Raw genomic sequence first — 18,372 nt, 5'->3', positions numbered from 1 at the left:
AACAAAGTCGACGAGTGGTATTATGCACCCGCTCAACAGCAGCAACTTGTGTTGTACACTTGGCAAAATTATTTACACACATAAGTAGGCACGGTTTGTGGTGTTGTCCCTTGCTTCTCCTGGACGGATTTCGCTGCTCTTGTCGTCTCGTGCTCACTTCAGCGGCCCTCAAGTCTTCCCCGTTTTCTCTGTTCCTGTGGATGCCAAGTTTGTTAACGTTTCCCTGCCTCCCCCCTCCCCGGCTCTCCTCTACTGTTCCCTGTCTCTTCCCTCTACACCCCCCCCCCTGTGGTCCCCCTTCCCTTCCTCTTAGATTTAGCTACCCCGGGTCTATCTCTCCCTCTCATGCTTTGGCTACTTTCCCCTATTTCTTGGCTACCTGACTATTCTTCTGCTTGTTTGTTGGCCACAAACAGGTCCCGGAACAATTGGGTGAATGGCTCCCACGTTCTGTGGAAGCCGTCGTCTGACCCTCGGATGGTGAATTTGGTTTTCTCCATTTGGAGAAATTCCGAGAGGTCGGACAGCCAGTCTGCAGTTCTGGGTGGTGCTGCTGACCGCCAGCCGAACAGGATTCTACGGCGGGCGATCAGGGAGGCAAAGGCAAGGGCGGTCTGCCCTCCTCCCCAGGAATCGATCTGGCTGGTCTGAAGACCGCCACTTTCGGGCATAGCTCCACCCTCACCCCCACCACTTTGGACATTGCCTCAAAGAAGGCTGTCCAGTACTCCACGAGGTTGGGGCAAGACCAGAACACGTGGGCGTGGTTGGCCTGGCCACCTTGGCACCGTTCACATCTATCCTCCACCTCCGGGAAGAACCTACTCATACGAGTTCTTGTTAAGTGGGCTCTATGTACCACTTTTAGTGGCATCAGGCTGAGCCTTGTGCACGTGGAGGTGGAGTTGACCCTATGCAGTGCTTCGTTCCAGAGTCCCCACCCTATTTCGATCCCCAGGTCCTCCTCCCACTTCATTCTTGCTGCGTCCAATACGGTGTCGGCCCTTTCTACCAGTCGGTCATACATGTTACTACTGTTTTCTTTATCTAGTATGCTTGCGTCCAGTAACTCTTCCAGTAGTGTCTGTCGTGGTGGTTGTGGGTATGTCCTTGTCTCCTTTTGTAGGAAGTTTTTTAGTTGCAGGTACCTTAGCTCGTTCCCTCTGGCTAGCTGGAATTTCTTTGTCAGTTCGTCCAGTGTTGCGATCCTGCATTCCGTGTATAGGTCCCTGACTGTCAGTGTCCCTCTGTCCTGTCCCCACCTTTTGCAGGTGGCGTCAGTCAGCGCTGGCGTGAACCTATGGTTGTTGCAGATGGGAGCTTTACCCGACATTTTGGTCAGGCCAAATTGCTGCGGTAGTTGGTTCCAGGACTGGAGGGTGGCTATTACCACCGGGCTGCTGGAGTGTTTTTTGGGTGGGGATGGGAGTACCACCATGGCGAGGGCCCGGAGGGAGGTCCCCCTGCAGGAGGCCTCCTCCGTGTGCAACCATTCGGCTTCTGGCTCCTTGATCCATCCCCTTACACACTCGGCCGTCGCCGCCCAGTGGTAGAATTGTAGGTTTGGGAGGGCTAGCACCCCTCTGGATTTCAGTGAGGAGAGTGAATCTCCTGCCGGCCAGGTAATGCCTCCAATGCCGCACAGCCTCAACAATAGCCTGGGCCTCTTTTTCGACGGACGAGTGCCGAATTTCAGAGGCATGGAGGGTGCGGGAAAAGAATGCCACGGGCCTGCCTGATTGAGGGTGGCGGCAAGGACGACGTCCGATGCGTCGCTTTCTACTTGGAAGGGCAGTGTTTCATCTACAGCGTGCAACCCAGCTTTGGCAATAGCAGCTCTGATCCGAGCGAAGGCCTGTTGGGCCTCGGTCGTCAGGGGGAAGTGAGTGGACTGTATGAGTGGGCGGGCCTTGTCCGCATAGTTTGGGACCCACTGCGCATAATATGAAAAGAACCCCAGGCAATGTTTGAGGGCCTTGGGGCAGTGGGGGAGGGGGAGCTCCATGAGGGGGCGCATGCGTTCGGGATCGGGCCCCAGAACTCCGTTCTGGACCACGTAGCCGAGGATGGCTAAGCGGTTTGTGCGGAGAGGTTGTACGTGAGGTTGAGGGGAGAGGCGGTGCGGAGAAATTTACCAAGGTTGGCGTCGTGGTCCTGCTGATCATGGCCGCAGATGGTGACATTGGCTAGGTACGGAAACGTGGCCCGCAAACCGTACCGGTCGACCATTCGGTCCATCTCCCTTTGGAAGACCGAGAGCCCGTTAGTGACGCCGAAGGGAACCCTAAGGAAGTGATATAGATGGCCATCTGCCTCGAAGGCGGTGTATGGACTGTCCGATTTACGGATGGGGAGCTGGTGGGAGGCGGATTTCAGGTCCACCGTTGAGAAGACCCAGTACTGTGCAATCTGGTTAACCATGTCAGATATGCGTGGGAGGGGGTACACGTCGAGCTGCGTGTACCTGTTGATGGTCTGGCTGTAGTCCACGACCATTCGCTTTTTCCCCCAGATTTAACCACTACCATTTGAGCTCTCCAGGGGCTGTTTCTGGCCTCGATGATGCCTTCCCGAAGCAACTGCTGGACCTCGGACCGGATGAAGGCCTTATCCTGGGTGCTGTACCGTCTGCTCCTGGTGGCGACGGGTTTGCAATCTGGAGTTAGATTGGCAAAGAGGGAAGGAGGGTCGACCTTTAGGGTCGCGAGGCCGCACACAGTGAGGGGTGGTAAGAGTCCGCCGAATTTAAGGGTCAGGCTCTGGAGGTTGCACTGGAAGTCCAGGCCGAGGATAAGTGCAGCGCAGAGATTAGGGAGAACGTAGAGGCGGAAGCCGTGGAACTCTATATCCTGGACTGTGAGCGTGACCGTACAGTACCCCCGGATCACTACGCGATGGGATCCGGAGGCCAGGGAGATTTTTTGATTGGCGGGGTGTACCTTAAGGGAGCAGCGCCTTACCGTATTCGGGTGTATAAAGCTCTCGGTGATCCCGGAGTCCAGTAGGCAGGAGGTCACATGGCCGTCAATTTTCACACTGGTGGATGCGTTGGTTAGGTTATGTGGTCGTGACTGGTCGAGTGACACGGAGGCGAGCCTTGGTTGATCGTCGGGTAATGGGGCGGCCGTTGAGTTGAGGTCCTGGAACGTCGTTGCTGTCCATGTGCTGAGGGGTGGACAAGATGGCGGCGCCCGGAGATCCTGGGGCTTACAAAATGGCGTCGCCCATGGAACGCACATTGCGGGGGTGGAGCAAGATGGCAGCACACACGAAACGCACGTGTTGTGCGGCGGAGAAGATGGCGGCGCCCACTGGTTGCACATGGCCTGGTGAGGAGGGGAGGATGGCAGCGCCCATTGCCGTGACTGAGGAGGGTGGGGGCGACCGCGGCCACTGAGCGGGCATGGCAGCGAAGTGGTCCTACTTCCCGCAGGCCTTACAAAGGGCAGCGCGGGCCGGGCAGCATTGGCGGGGGTGTTTTTGCTGGGCGCACAAGTAGCATCGGGGCCCCCCGGGGTTCGCTGGCAGGCGCTTAGCGCAGGCGTATTGGGTGGGTAGCGCCCCGGCTGGGGCGGCTGCCTGTGGGGCCCATGAAGCGAAGGAGGAGTGGGCCGCACGACTGGGGGCGTAGGACTGGACAGTGCGCAGGGCGACCGTCAGAGAGCGCTAGTGTTTTAGTCTCTGCGAGATTGCGCGTGGCCCCTTCTAGGAGCCGCTGCCGGATAATATCGGACCCAATCCCAGTCACAAAAGCATCCCGCATAAGGAGATCTGAGTGCTCCTTACCTGTAACGTCCTGGCAGTCACAGTCCAGAACTAGTGGGATTAGGGCCCTCCAGAAGTCTTCGATGGACTCACCAGGTAGTTGAGCACGAGTTGCGAACGCGTGCCTGGCGAAGAGCGTGTTTGTCTTCTGCTCTTAATTATCCTTGAGTCGAGTCATGGCTTCGGCGTAGTTTGGCGCATCCTGGATCAGCGGGAAGACATTGGAGCTAAGCCTGGAGTATAAGATCTGCATAGTCTGAGCCTCAGGAACGGGGTCGGCGCCACGTTGATATACGCTTTAAAACAAGCTAGCCAGTGCTGAAGTGCTTTCTGGCGTCGCTTGAGTGTGGGTCCAGCTGCAGTCGATTTGGTTCAATACGGAGGTCCATTTTCTGAATCTGATACTAATTAATTGAGGCATGATCAATTTGACTGGAGACGAAGTTGAATCCAAACTGAGGCTTTATTATCAGATGTGTGGCCTCCCACAGCAGCTGGTGAAATGGCTGCGAGCTGGAGGACACGCATATTTATACCCCGCCTCCTGGGTGGAGCTAGCATGCAGGGGCCACAGGCGAACCTGTAGTGCAGGTTCTACCGTACAGCCTCTAATATCAGAACACAGTGGTTTACCACAATGGTGAGGTTCCATTTGTGGATCCCTTTCCAGTCATGGGCTATTTGGATCCCCAGGTGCGGAATTTGTGTTGGGCTTGTTTAAACGGCAGCCTCGTTAGTGCTGCCCCACCTACTTGTGGGTGTACCGGGAAGATCTCGCTTTTGCTCATGTTGAGTTTGTAGCCCGAGAAAGCGCCAAACTCTTTCAGGAGCGCGATGATTCCGTCTATGCTGCTTTGAGGGTCCGAAATGTAGAGGAGCGGGTCATCTGCATAGAGTGAGACTCTGTGCTCTCTGCCGCACCTTTGGATCCCCCTCCAGCTTTTTGTTGCTCTGAGCGCAATTGCGAGTGGCTCGATCGCTGGAGCGAACAGCAGCGGGGACAGTGGGCATCCTTGTCTGGTGCCCCTGTGCAGCTGGAAGTATCGGGAGTTGGTGTTGTTTGTCCGTACGCTCGCCATGGGAGCGTTGTATATGAGTTTTACCCAGGAGGTGAATCCTGTTCCAAGCCCGAACCGCGCCAGTACCTCTATGAGGTATTTCCATTCGACTCTGTCGACGGCCTTTTCTTCATCTAGGGAGACAATCACCTCTGGTGTTCTCTCCCTGGATGGGGTCATTATCACGTTCAGCAGGCGCCTGATGTTCAAAGTAAGCTGCCAACCTTTGACAAAGCCCGTCTGGTCCTCTGCGACCACCTCTGGCACGCAGTCTTCTAGCCTTTTGGCTAGAATCTTGGCCAGTATTTTGGCATCCGGGTTCAGCAGTGAGATGGGTCTGTATGACCCACATTCCGTTGGGTCTTTGTCCTTCTTAGGTATTAGCGAGATTGAGGCCTGTGCTCGCGTGGCTGGCAGTGTGCCCTTGGTCAGCGAGTCTGTGAACATCTCCCGCAGGTGCGGGGCCAGTGCTGTCGCAAATGTTTTGTAGAAGTCCGCCGGGAACCAGTCTGGTCCCGGCGCTTTCCCCGCCTGCATGGAGCTAATGCTTGTCCATGATCTCTCCCAGTGCTAGTGGTGCTTCCAGGTCCCGTTTTCTGCCCTCCCCCATGACTGGCATGTCCAGTCCATCAAGGAACCGTTTCATCCCGGACTCCCCCCTTGGGGGCTCTGAGGTGTACAGCCCTTGGTAAAAGGCCCTTAAGGCTTTGTTGATTTTTTTCTGGTTCTGTTTCTAATGTGCCCCGAGTATCCCTGATTTGTGCAATTTCTCTGGTGGCTGCCTGCTTTCTCGGCTGGTGTCTCAGCAGGCGGCTGGCTTTGTCTCCGTGTTCGTATAGGGTCCCACGTGCCTGGCGGAGTTGATGCACTGCTTTCCTGGTGGAGAGCATATCAAAGTTCCTTTGTAACTCTTTCCTCTCTGCCAAGAGCTCAACGGTCAGGGCCTCGGAGTATTTGCAGTCCACCTCCAGTATGGAGTTGACCTGCTGCCTAGCCGCCCTTTCCTCCCTACCTCTTCGCACTTTGAAAGCGATGATTTTGCCTCTTAGTACGGCCTTTAGCGCTTCCCAGAACGTGGAGGGTGAGACCTGGCCGTTCTGGTTGTTCTTCGTGTACTCTGCTATGGCCCGCGATATCTTTTCATTGAAGGCCTTGTCTGCTGGTAGGGTGACGTCCAACCTTTATGTGGGACGTTGGGCCCTGCCCGTCTTCAGCCTCACGTCCATGTAGTGTGGAGCGTGGTCTGATATCACCATTGCAGAGTATCCCACTTTGTCTATCCCCGGAAGCACTGTTTTCCCCACCACAAAGAAGTCAATTCTGATGTATACGTTGTGTACTGGGGAGAAGAAGGAGAATTCCTTCTCCCCCGGGTGGGCGAACCTCCAGGGGTCCACCGCTCCCAATAGTTCCATAAAGTGATCGGGTTCCCTTGCCATGCTTGAGGTTTTCCCCGTTTTGGGGTTTGATCTGTCAGTCGTTGGACTCTGTACACAGTTGAAGCCCCCCCAATGATTAGTCGGTGCGTCATTATGTCAGGGATTTCTGCCATGGTCTTCTTGATGAAGCTCGTGTCGTCCCAGTTGGGCACGTACACGTTAACTAGTACTACCGGTGCCCCATCCAGGGCCCCGCTGACCATGACGTACCGCCCCCCTGGGTCCATAACCGTCTTTGTCGCCTTAAACATTGACCATTTGCTGATCAGTATTGCCACCCCTCGGCCCGTAGCAGGAATGGTAGGTCTGTTCCACCCAGCCCTTTCTTACCCGCAGTCGGTCCAGCTCTTTCAGGTGCGTCTCTTGGAGGAAGATTATGTCGGCCTTCATATTTCTTAAGTGGGTGAGGACTCTGGATCTTTTCACTGGGCCATTGAGTCCTCTTACGTTCCAGGTGACTATCCTGGTGGGGGCTTCTGTCCCCTCGCTCCTGTGGGATTAACCATATTTACCTGGTGGATGCGCCCCTGCCCTCCAGGGTTCCCCTTGGTTAGGGGGCAGTCCAGGATGGCCACTGTCGCTGCTCGCTCCATGCGGTCGGGCCCCTGCACTCTGGGGTCTCCCCTCGCCCGGAGACCATACTGGGTGGATGCTTGCAGCGATTCCTTGTTCCGAGCCCTCGGTTGTGGCACTTTGTAGCCCTACTGCAGTTCCTTTTCTAGCCTTGTTTATCCCTCCGTCCCTGTGTTCCCCACCCCCCTGGTCCCTCCCTTCCTGTGCCCCCCCCCCCGGTCCCTCCCTTTCCTCCCCCTCACCCGTATATCCCTCCTTTGTCCCTCTTTCCCCTGCTCCTATCCCCGCATGCTCTCCCACCTCTGTTGAGTGGTTCCTCCCCCCCCCCCCCCCAGCCTGGCGCCTTCCCCCCTGTTGGGGGCGCGCTGCGGCCCTGCTTTGTTGCATGTCCCCGGCGCTAGCTTTCTTGCTAGTGCGGTGACGCCCCTCTGGGGAGTTACTGCCTCGCTTCTCCTTTGCCCAGCCGCTGCGTTTTTCTGCCCGCTCTTCCCCCATCCTTCTCTGCGCTCTCCTCACTTGCTCATCCTTCTCCGCTGCTCTCGTTCCCTCGTGCTGGGGCCTGGCCTCTCACCTGTGGCAATCCCTCGGGTAGTGGTTTGCTCTTTGTTCAGGGTGCGCTCGCCCTGGTAGGGGTTGGGGGGGGGGGGGAAAAGAGGGGCTGGCGTTGCCTCACCTGTCCCCCCATCTCCGTTGGCTGTTGCCCCTCGCCAGGGGCCCCATATCTCTACCCTCGCTGTTGGTTTTCCAGCCCGTGTTCCTCGATAAACTTGTTTGCTTCAGCGGGGCCTGTGAAGAAATACTCTCTTTTTTGATATGTGACCCAGAGTTTCGCTGGGTACAGCATACCAAAACGCACATTGCACTTGTGAAGAGCTGCTTTCGCTCTATTGAATTTGGCTCGTCTCCTAGCGAGGTCTGCCCCAATGTCCTCGTAAATTTTAATGAAGTGTCCTTCCCATTTGCAAGTTCTGTTTTTCCTGGCCCAGTGCAGGATTGGTTCCCTGTCTTTGTACCGGTGCAGTTTAGCTATAACTGCCCTCGGGTGGTTCCCCACCTTGGGCTTCGGGCGCAGCCCTGAGTCTACGTGGGTTTCCTCCAGGTGCTCCGGTTTCCTCCCACAAGTCCCGAAAGATGTGCTATCAGGTAATTTGGATATTCTGAATTCTCCCCGTGTACCAGAACAGGCGACGGAATATGGCAATTAGGGGCTTTTCACAGTAATTCATTGCACTGTTAATCTACGTCTACTTGTGACAATAAAGATTATTATTATTAAGATACTGCCAAAGATCATTAGGTACTGCCTTATGCACTGAATATGTACATATAAATATTCATTTATATGTACATAAAATGATGTTGATAATGCACTGTGCTGTTAAACAGAAGGAAAAGCGGTTTTCCTGGTCGTCCACCGTGCCCTTCAGGTTCCCCTGCGTTGTACCCAATCTCGCCGCCTCTTTCTCCAGGGCCATGATCCGGTCGCTCATGTCAGTTGCTGCCTTTTCCAGCTCCTTAATGGTCGCCTCTTGGGCTTCCAGTTTCCCCTCTTGGGCTTCCAGTTTCTTCTCTGCTCTGCCCAGGGCGGGCTGCACCTCCGCCAGGGCCTTGGCCATTGCTGCCTGTACTGCGGCCTCCATGTCTGCTCTGGCCTCTGCCTCGTTTCCCTGCTGATGTTCCTTCAGTGCCTCGGCAAAGGCTGCCTTCCAGTTCCCCTCTGGCCCAGGGGGGGAAATACTCTTGTCTGACCAGTTCTTTTTGTTGCAGTGAGGCTTTGGTTCCCCCGCTTCATGCGACGGTTTGCTCGTCTGAACGGGCTCGCAGAATGTCGTCCCATTTGCTTTTGGTGCCCCTTCTCCCTCTGCTTTGGCTCCCTTCTGGCTTTTTTTTTCAGTTAAGTTTTTTTTTTTAAAAAGTGGGAGAGAAAAAGAAAAAGAAGAAATGTCTTCCTCCCTTTAAAGGTTTTCTTTCCAAAGTTTTTTTTTTGGGGGTGGGGGGGGAAGTTCCTCTTTTCCTATTCCCCTCCTCACTCACCAGGGTCGGGAGAGAGAGGCTTCTTGTAGTATTCTCAATTATAATGATTGTAGAACTGAAAGCTTTCAAGTCCAAAAATACTACAATTTATCGTACTCTCCTGCAGAATGCCACAAATAATATTTTGACATAGTAGCGTTTAACAAAACATTTCCTTACCTAACACTGCCTTTAGTTGTCCTCAGAACAGTGGCAGCAAAGCTTTGGGTCACACCCACCAAACTGATTCCATCCACTTCCACAATCTGATCATTCACCTGGATTCTTTATGAAAGAAAGATCAGAGACAAAATCACAATCATTAGAAATTATTGTACAAACTGAACAAGAGAAACAAAAATCTCATCAACTTTCACAGGAGTGTTTTCGACCATAACATAGCTGAACTCCATGGGATCATTAATAGGATATATATTCATTTATATGTACATAAAATGATGTTGATAATGCACTGTGCTGTTAAACAGAAGGAAAACTGGTCTAAATATAACATTACACAGGATATAGGGGTGAACTTGTATTATTGGAAAGATTGAGAAATTCCTATGTTTTCAGTTACATTTCTATCCTGTAGTCAGAACCAGCAAGTAATTAGATTACACAATTGTGTGGTGTCAACTGCTACATTTGTTTACCCAAATATAATTCTGTAGGCCAATAGTAACAGTGTGTTGGGTATATTTTCATAACCTTAAAAGACTTACAAATATACCTGGTGCATTACACTTGCCTATAGGCATTTCAGCAAAACATCAAAAAAGGACCTGCCTTGCCTCAAATATTAAGAGCATGTCACTTCTCTAAGCCAGATGGATGACTAGTTCTAAACTGGCATTAAAAAATAGACAACACTGTTTTGTCCATTCTATTTATGAATAAGATACGGTAGCACTTGCTTCACAGTGCCAGGGTCCCAGGTTCAATTCCGGCTTGGGTTACTGTCTGTGAGGAAACTGCATGTTCTCCCTGTGTCTGCGTGGGTTTCCTCCAGGTGCTCCGGTTTCCTCCCACAAGTCCCGAAAGATGTGCTATCAGGTAATTTGGATATTCTGAATTCTCCCCGTGTACCAGAACAGGCGACGGAATATGGCAATTAGGGGCTTTTCACAGTAATTCATTGCACTGTTAATCTACGTCTACTTGTGACAATAAAGATTATTATTATTAAGATACTGCCAAAGATCATTAGGTACTGCCTTATGCACTGAATATTAAAAGAAAATATCCAACAAATAAATTAACTAAAGCTACAACTAGCTTGTGAAGGTGTTGCATTAAATATTGTTTCATTTGCTGCAGTTTCAGTCACTCTGTTTCTAATAAAAGATTTGAGTCACTTCCTCACAACTGATGTTAAATTAACAGATCTTTAGTTTCTTGGTTTCTCCTTCCATTCCTTCTTAAACAATGTGGTCAGGTCCTGAAGGTTTCTCTGTCTTAATTCCAATTGTTCTCCACTATCACTTGTTAAGAACTTATATTAAATCAAATATGTTCTTCCCCTCGATTATTTTTAGGTTCGCCTGTGACTTATTTTGGCCTCTTCCTTCACTGTGAAAGCAAACATTAATTTTACAAACTTACAATTTGTTCATTACAGTCTTGCCTACAACTCAATTTAATTCCATCAAGCACTATATTTTTACTAATATAGTTATAAAACATTGATTGTTAGCTTTAATATTCCTGGAACATTTTTAACAGTTTTATCCATTTTTAGGATAAGATACCTTAGCCTAAAAACCCAACAGATTAATTAATACCCTTCAAGGAATGGAACATGTATTACCTACCCAGTCTGGTCTAACATGTAGTTCTAGTGTCATAATATATAGCAAACTCTTAGTACTTTCAGAAGTGGCCCAACAAACCACTCAAATGTACAAAACAGGGCACTAAGAGAAATATAAGCAGGTACCGATCATGACAAAACTCAGGCAATTTGACACTCCAACATCAGGAAATTGGTAGTCAAGATGGAAAGCAAGCTCACAGGCTAATCATGCAACAATCTAACGTAGTAATACTCAGTCATAGTTATCAACTAACAAAGTTTTCACCATCACTGTCAACCCCAGAAGTGGAACAATGAAGTATGCAAATAGGCACTTGTAGCCCCTTGAACCTCCAAATTGTGTTCCGATTCTATAAAGTCTTATATACTCAGGTCAAACAGGGTGAACAAAAGTGCCTTCTGATTATCAGTGCCAATCTCAACTTACAAATCAATATGTCTCAAATCAATAATACTGGAAAGCAGCTTTGAAGCAAGTGTACAAAATGTATTCAGATTTCAATGTCCAGCAAGGGTGGTTTGATAGTATTACAGATTAAGCTGGTTGATTTAAGGACACAACTATGTAATTAATCCTGCATCAGGTGGTTAGGGCATCACAAAACCTAATTGGCAGCATCCTCATCAACTTACCTACCAGTCACAGTATACAACACACAGTATACATAAGCGTGGGTTCAATTCCCGAAACAGCCGAGGTTGTTAATGAAGGCACGTCTTCTTAACCTCGCCTGAGCTGTGTGATCCTCAGGTTAAATAACCACCAGTCAGCTCTCCCCTCAAAGGGAAAGCAGCCAATGGTATTTTGGGACTATGGTAACTTTGCGTACAATTCTGCAACTGCAATATCAAACAGCATGTCATAGACGCCCAACATTGAGTTTCCAGATTTTCCTTAGTCTATCCCACATAACATAATAGCCACACGACATAATGTGTCACTGTGAAAACCAGACCGTCTTTGCAAGGTCTGTACAGGCATTTCTGCCTATGACAGCATTAATCGTAGTGGCCATTGAATAGCCCATGCAAAGACAAAATTGCCTTAATTGAGGATATCTTTCCTCACCACCAGTCTTTTTTTTGGGGAAAACATTTTATTGAGGTATTTAAAATTTTAACATTTAACATATTAACATTCTAAATAACAGAACGGTCCGACACACACAAAAACCCCACAGTAACATACCCAACACCACCCCTCCCTAACTCCTAGCTACCCATATATTAGATTCCCTGCCCTTATTCTCCACTTCCATGCCTCCCTCTCACCCCCCCTCCTTCTGCTGACGTTCAGTTTTCCTTAAAGAAGTCGATGAACGGCTGCTACCTCCAAGCGAACATCTGTATGAACCTGTTAAGGCGAACTTAATCTTCTCTAGCTTGAGAAACTCTGCCATGTCACTGACCCATATCCCTGACTTTACGGGCTCCATGTCCCTCCATCCCAGCAAAATTAGTCTCCGGGCCACCAGGGAGGCAAAGGCCAAGACGTCAACTTTTCTCCCCCCTGGGCTCCCGGATCTTCAGACACTCCAAATATTGCCACCTCGGGACTCGGAGTCACCCACCCGTTCAGGACCGCTGACATGACATCTGCAAATCCCCTCAGCTTCGGACACGCCCAAAACCTATGTACATGTACCCAAAACCTATGTACCCCTCAACTCCTCTTTCCCCGCTTCCACTTCACCTCTCCAATTGGGACCCCTTCCCACTCCATCAATTCCTTATATATTTAAGAGTCCCTCCCCTCCCCAACCCCTGTTTTTGACATCACCTTATCCTGTAGTCCCAGAGGGAGGCGACGAAGCTTGGAACCCTTCTTCTGGACAAGGTACCGAAATCCGTTCCCACCTGGTAACTCAAACTCTTCCTCAAGCTCCTCCAGGCTCGGGAAACCCTCCTCAATGAAAAGGTCCCCAAATCTCTCAAACCCTGCCCGCTGCCACCTCCTAAAGCCCCCATCCAGCCCCCCCCCCCCCCCCCCCCCCCCCGAGTGAACCGGTATTTGCCACAGATCGGTGACCACCGACACCCCCTCCAGTCTTATATGCTGCCTCCATTGCCCCCACACTCTCAGGGCTGCCATTACCACTGAGCTTGTGGAGTACCGAGCCGGCGAGAACGGGAGAGGTACCGTCAACAGAGTCTCCAGACTCTTGCCCTTACACGATGCCGCCTCTACCTGCTCCCACACCGACCCCTTCCCCACTACCCACTTCCTAACCATCGAAATATTAGCCGCCCAGTAGTAATTGATAAAGTTCGGAAAGGCCAAGCCTCCCTCCCCGCGCCCCCGCTCAAGAAAGACTTTCTTCACCCACGGGGCTTTTCCAGCCCATATAAAACCCGAGGTTGCTGCATTCATTTTCCTAAAAAATGCCTTGGGGATAAAGATTGGGAGACACTGAAACACAAACAGCAATCTCGGGAGAATTGTCATTTTCAGTCTGTACCCTCCCCGCCAATGACAGCGGGAGCACGTCCCACCTACGCGAGTCCCCTTTGCTCAATCACCCTGCCCAAATTTAGTTTATAAAGCTGACCCCTTGCCACCCGAATCCCCAGATACCTAAATCTCCTTTCCCACCACTTTGAACGGGATCTCCCTCAGTCTCCTATCCTGCCCTCTTTCCTGGATCGCGAAGACCGCCCTCTTTCTTGTGTTTAGTTTGTAGCCTGAGAACCGGGCAAATTCCTCCAGTATTCCCATAATTTCTGCAATCCCCGCCCCCCCCCCCAAGCGGGTTTGTTATATACAGGAGCAAATCGTCCGCACAGAGCGAGACCCTGTGCTCCACCCCCCTCTCACTATCCCCCGCCAAATGTTTGATGCCCTCAGTGCCATTGCCAAAGGCTCTATGGCCAGGACAAACAGTAGTGGGGAGAGTGGGCATCCCCGTCTTGTCCCCCTGCACAGACTAAAATATTCTGACCGGACCCGGTTGGTCCTTACATTCGCCACTGATGCCTTATAAAGCAACTGGACCCAATCCATGAATCCCTGCCGAACCTTCCCAGGATATCCCACAGGTACCTCCACTCCACCCGATCAAAGGCCTTCTTTTCATCCATGGCCACCACCACCTCGACCTCACGCCCCTCCACAGGCATCATTATCACATTTAGGAGCCATCTAATATTGGATGTCAGGTGTCATCCCTTCACAAATCCCGTCTGGTCCTCCCTTATTAACTCTGGGACACAATCCCCTATGCGCATGACCAAGATATTTGCCAGCAATTTAGCATCTACATTCAACAGAGAGATCGGTCTATACGACCCACAACTCTCTGGATCCTTATCCCGCTTCAAAATAAGGGAGATCGATGCCTGCGGTAACGTTAGGGGAGCACTCCCAGCTCCTTGGACTCATTAAAAGCCTTTACCAGGAGCGGCCCTAGCAACCCGGTGAACGTTTTATAAAACTCAACCGGGTATCCATCAGGTCCCAGGGCCTTACCCGATTGCATCGCCCCCAACCCGTCTATAACCTCCCCAAGCCCAATTGGGGCTTCCAAACCCTCCACCAACTCCTCATCTATCCTCGGGAACTCTAGCTCCCCCAGGAATCACTTCATACCCTCCTACCCGGTTGGGGGTCCCGATTTGTACAATCTACTGTAAAACTCCCGAAACAAATCATTTACTCCTGCCTGATCCAAAACCAACTTCCCCCCGATATCTTTTACTTTCCCAATCTCTCTCGCCGCCTCCTGTTTCCTCAGCTGGTGCGCCAACATCCTGCTGGCTTTTTCCCCATATTCATACATCGTCCCCTTCTCCCTCCTCAGCTGTCCCTCTGCCTTACCTGTGGACAGGAGCCCAAATTCCAGCTGCAGTCTCTGACGCTCCTTCAGAAGCCCCTCATCCGGAGACTCCGCATACCTCCTGTCCACCTGTAAAATTTCACCTACCAGCCTGTCCAACTCCGTCTGCTCAGTCTTCTCCTTATGTGGGCGAATTGAGATGAGTTCCCCCTTAATAACCGCTTTCAGTGCATCCCAAACCACCGCCGCTGAAACCTCACCTGTGTCATTGATCTTTATATACCCACGAATGGCCTTCCTCACCTGCTCGCACACCTCCTCCTCCTCCGCTAACAGCCCCACATCCAACCTCCACTGCGGCCACTGGGCCTTTCCTTTGTTGACTTGCAGGTCTACCCAGTATGGGGCGCAGTCTGATACTACAATTGCTGAATATTCAGCATCCATCACCTCAGCCAGCAGCGTTTTGTCCAACACAATGAAGTCTGTCCGGGAATATACCTTTTGTACATGGGAGTAGAATGAAAACTCCTTACTCCTTGGCCTCCGAAATCTCCACGGATCCCCGCCCTCTCCCCATGCACTCCATAAACCCCCGCAGCTCCTTTGCCATAGCTGATACCTTCCCAGTCCTGGAACTCGACCGATCCAGCCTCGGATCCAGGACCGTGTTGAAATCTCCCCCCCATAATCAGTCGATGTGAATACAGGTCTGGGATCTTCCACAGCATCCGTCTGGCAAACTCAACACCTCCCAGTTTGGGGCATATATATTTACCAATACCATGGACATTCCCTCCAACGTCCCACTAACCATAACATATCTACCCACCGGGTCCGCCTCTATCTTCCCCACCTCGGAAGTCACCCGTTTGTTGACCGGGATTGCCACCCCCCTCGTTTTAAAGTCTAATCCCGAATGAAACACCTGCCCAACCCATCCCTCCCTCAACCTAATCTGATCCCCCACCTTCAGATGTGTCTCCTGCAACTTGACCAAGTCCGCCTTCTAGCCCTCCCAGCTCACCTTACAGCTCCCCACCCATGGCGCCTAGCATCTTACCCCCCCACTGGCTCCCCTCCCCCCACTCTTAGTGCAAACAGTCGAAACAAAGGCAAGAGGCAAAAACAAACAAACAACCCCTTCCAAGGTCCGAGCACAAAGGCCCATCCCTCCTCCCTTTACAAATTACTATATAACAGCCTAACCCCAAACCGAACCGGAAATAAACCCGGCAAGAAACAAGCAAAACTCCCGAAATAAGTCCAAACAACACAGATCCAAAGTTTTACAAAACATAGCTCAGTTCTCAGTCAAAGTTCAAGATCCTCCTTCTCCTGTCAGTCTATTCTCCTTCATGAAGTCTGCTGCCTCCTCTGACGAGCCAAAATACCACTCCTGGCCCCCATAGGTCACTCATAGCCGGGCCGGGTACAGTAGTCCGAACTTTATGCCCTTTTTGTACAGGGCCAACTGGACCTTATTAAAGCTCGCCCTCTTTTTTGCGAGCTCTGCCGCCAGGTCTTGAGATACCCGGATCGCGACACCCTCCCACGTACATCGCCTCGTCTGCCTGGCCCACCTCATAATGCTGTGCTTGCCCACCACCATCGCCCACAGCGACCCAACCCCCTGGGGCTTGCACATCAGTGCCCTGTGGGCCAGATTCACCTCCAGCGGTAGATCAAACGCACCTTCCCCAAGCAGCTTCTCCAACATCTTCCCCATATATGCACCAGAGTCCGATCCTCGGTTGCCTCCGGCAGACCCATGATCCGAATGTTCTGCCTCCAAGAACAATTTTCCAGGTCCTCCACTTTCTCTAGCAGCCTCTTCTGCTGGTCACGCAGCATCCCAATCTCTGTTGCCATCGAGATGGACTGGTCCTAATGCTCCCCCGCCAGCTCCTCCAACCCTGGGCCGCCAGTTTCGTCTCCACACGGTCAACCACCGCCTTGATCGAGTCTACCGCCCGGGCCAGGTCCTCCACACTCTCCTTCCGTTATTGGGTGAACTTCTCATTTAAGAAGCTCACCAACTGGCCCATCAACCACTGAGCTGACGGGGTCCGACACTGTTCATCCGCCATCTCTACTCGCTTTGTCCGCCCCTCACTCACCACCACTGCCAGGTTAGTTCTTTTCTGATGACTTCTGGATCGCAGCTCCATAAACCCTTTCGTCTGTTCTTGCTTCTACACCCTGTCAGGTGGATGTACCTTTAAGAATTGGGTGTTTCTCAAATAGCTGCAGTGATGTCAGTGTGTGGGTGGAGTTGGGCTCTGCTCTGCTTTTTACTTTCGTTTTGTGCTGAAAGCTGGTTTTGGCTCATGTGTTTAGTTTCACTTTCAGTTGGAGAGCTGAATGTGAACCAAGCAGCTATGTGTATTGATCTTTCTCCCTACAAGCTAAAGAATGTCTTCAGCTCATTGATGATTTCAAAACAATATCTGTTTCTGTAGAGAATTTAAACCTGCTGTCTTTGTTAAAACGTGTTTTGGGCTTATGGGTGTTGTTAGGAAAGTTACTAAGGGTTACTGTAGAAGGAACTTTAGTTGGCGGATTAGTTGCCTTAATACCCTGTATTCCTTCTTAACTAGCTGCTTGACTATATTTCATGGCAATAGGCACTTGGCAAAGCATGATGGATATATTAGCTTTATTTCAGTCAAGAAGTTCTGCATGTAATAGGCAGAAGGGCAGACTATGTAAACAACTACACAGCTGCACATTTTGCTGAGAATAGACAATTATTACTGTTCTTAGGCTGGGAATTCAAGGCCTGTTGTTTAACTCTGCTCGCTTTTCTGTGTCTGGGCTTATCAAAGGAATGCCTCGTTTTTTCTAAATATTGCTTATTAAACCATATAAAGTACCGCTATACTCTTGTAAGGTGGGGACAATTAGAAGGACGGTGGTCACTCTAACTCCCTCCACGAACTTCGTGTTATAATAAAAGACCTTTGCGAAACCTCGAAGTTTTGGCTATTTTTTTCCACAACAATTGGCGTAGTCGTGCAGTTTCCCTAATTTAACGGGACGTGAACCCCTAAACAGGACTCTCTCAGCTGAAAGGGAGAGAGCCATAGCGCGACCCCAGCTGAAAGGAGGGTCTGCGGCTCGGCAGCCTTAATTACTGACCAGTGACTCATGCTAGGAGAGTTATCTTAATTAATAAATTAATGATAGCTGCATGGGAAGAAAAAGGTGCCTTAGAGACTAAAATTTAAAAAAAGACTTCCGAGATTCGCAAAAGGACTAACACCGGTGTGCGCTCTCTGTAGTATTTGTAAATGATTCCCGATTGCTGCGGTTGTTGTTATTGTTATACATATGTTCTAAAGTATTTTGCAGAAGGAACGATGAGCACTAAACTCGCCGCTCCCTCACAGGTCGTCCCGAAGCCTCGGTAAAGATATCCGGAGCGAGAAAGAAGGTGAACTCCTTAAAGAGGACAGATAAGGTAGTCAAAATGAGTAAGAAAATGAAAAGAAACAATCTTAAAGCAATGAAATGAGGTAGGAAAACCTATATGTCCCGCATAGGAATCTAATGAAGCTGACCCCCTTTCGGGAAAAAAAACAGGGGAGTAAAAGTAAATAGAAGATTAAGGTAAAAGCGTCACAGATGAGTTCCTGGAGAGAAAGGGAATTCAGATTTTCTGTAGCCGTGAGATAAGGCTAACGGTTAACTGTGATATTTGTGAGCTGTGAGAATCTGTGTGTTTTGTTTAACCAATCAATTTTAGTTGAAGCATGAAGTGGGTTGTATTTTTTATCGTCTGTCTTTGTGAGTCAGAGATTATAACTTAAGTGATTTTTGTTGAGATTTCTCTAATGAACGGAAACATTGGAAATTACAATCAGTTTAAAAGAAAGTGCCTTTACGAATAAAAGTAATTGAATATGAATAAGTTTTTAGATTACGTGAAAAAA

At 50.4% G+C, this 18,372-nt stretch overlaps 1 protein-coding gene across 7 annotated transcripts in view; it reads right to left on the bottom strand.

Annotated features, from left to right (window-relative positions):
- Positions 1-18,372, bottom strand: part of ppp1r9a (protein phosphatase 1, regulatory subunit 9A) — a 489,701-nt gene that overhangs the window by 199,907 nt on the left and 271,422 nt on the right. For all 7 annotated transcript variants that reach the window (XM_072509043.1, XM_072509045.1, XM_072509048.1 and 4 more), the window contains exon 4: positions 9,029-9,133. In XM_072509043.1, the coding sequence (XP_072365144.1) occupies positions 9,029-9,133 (105 nt within the window). The remainder of the gene's footprint in view (positions 1-9,028; positions 9,134-18,372) is intronic.

This window comes from Scyliorhinus torazame, chromosome 6 (genome assembly GCF_047496885.1).
Source record: "Scyliorhinus torazame isolate Kashiwa2021f chromosome 6, sScyTor2.1, whole genome shotgun sequence".
In the NCBI taxonomy this organism is placed as follows: Eukaryota; Metazoa; Chordata; class Chondrichthyes; order Carcharhiniformes; family Scyliorhinidae; genus Scyliorhinus; species Scyliorhinus torazame.
This window is presented reverse-complemented; position numbering and strand designations above follow the sequence as displayed.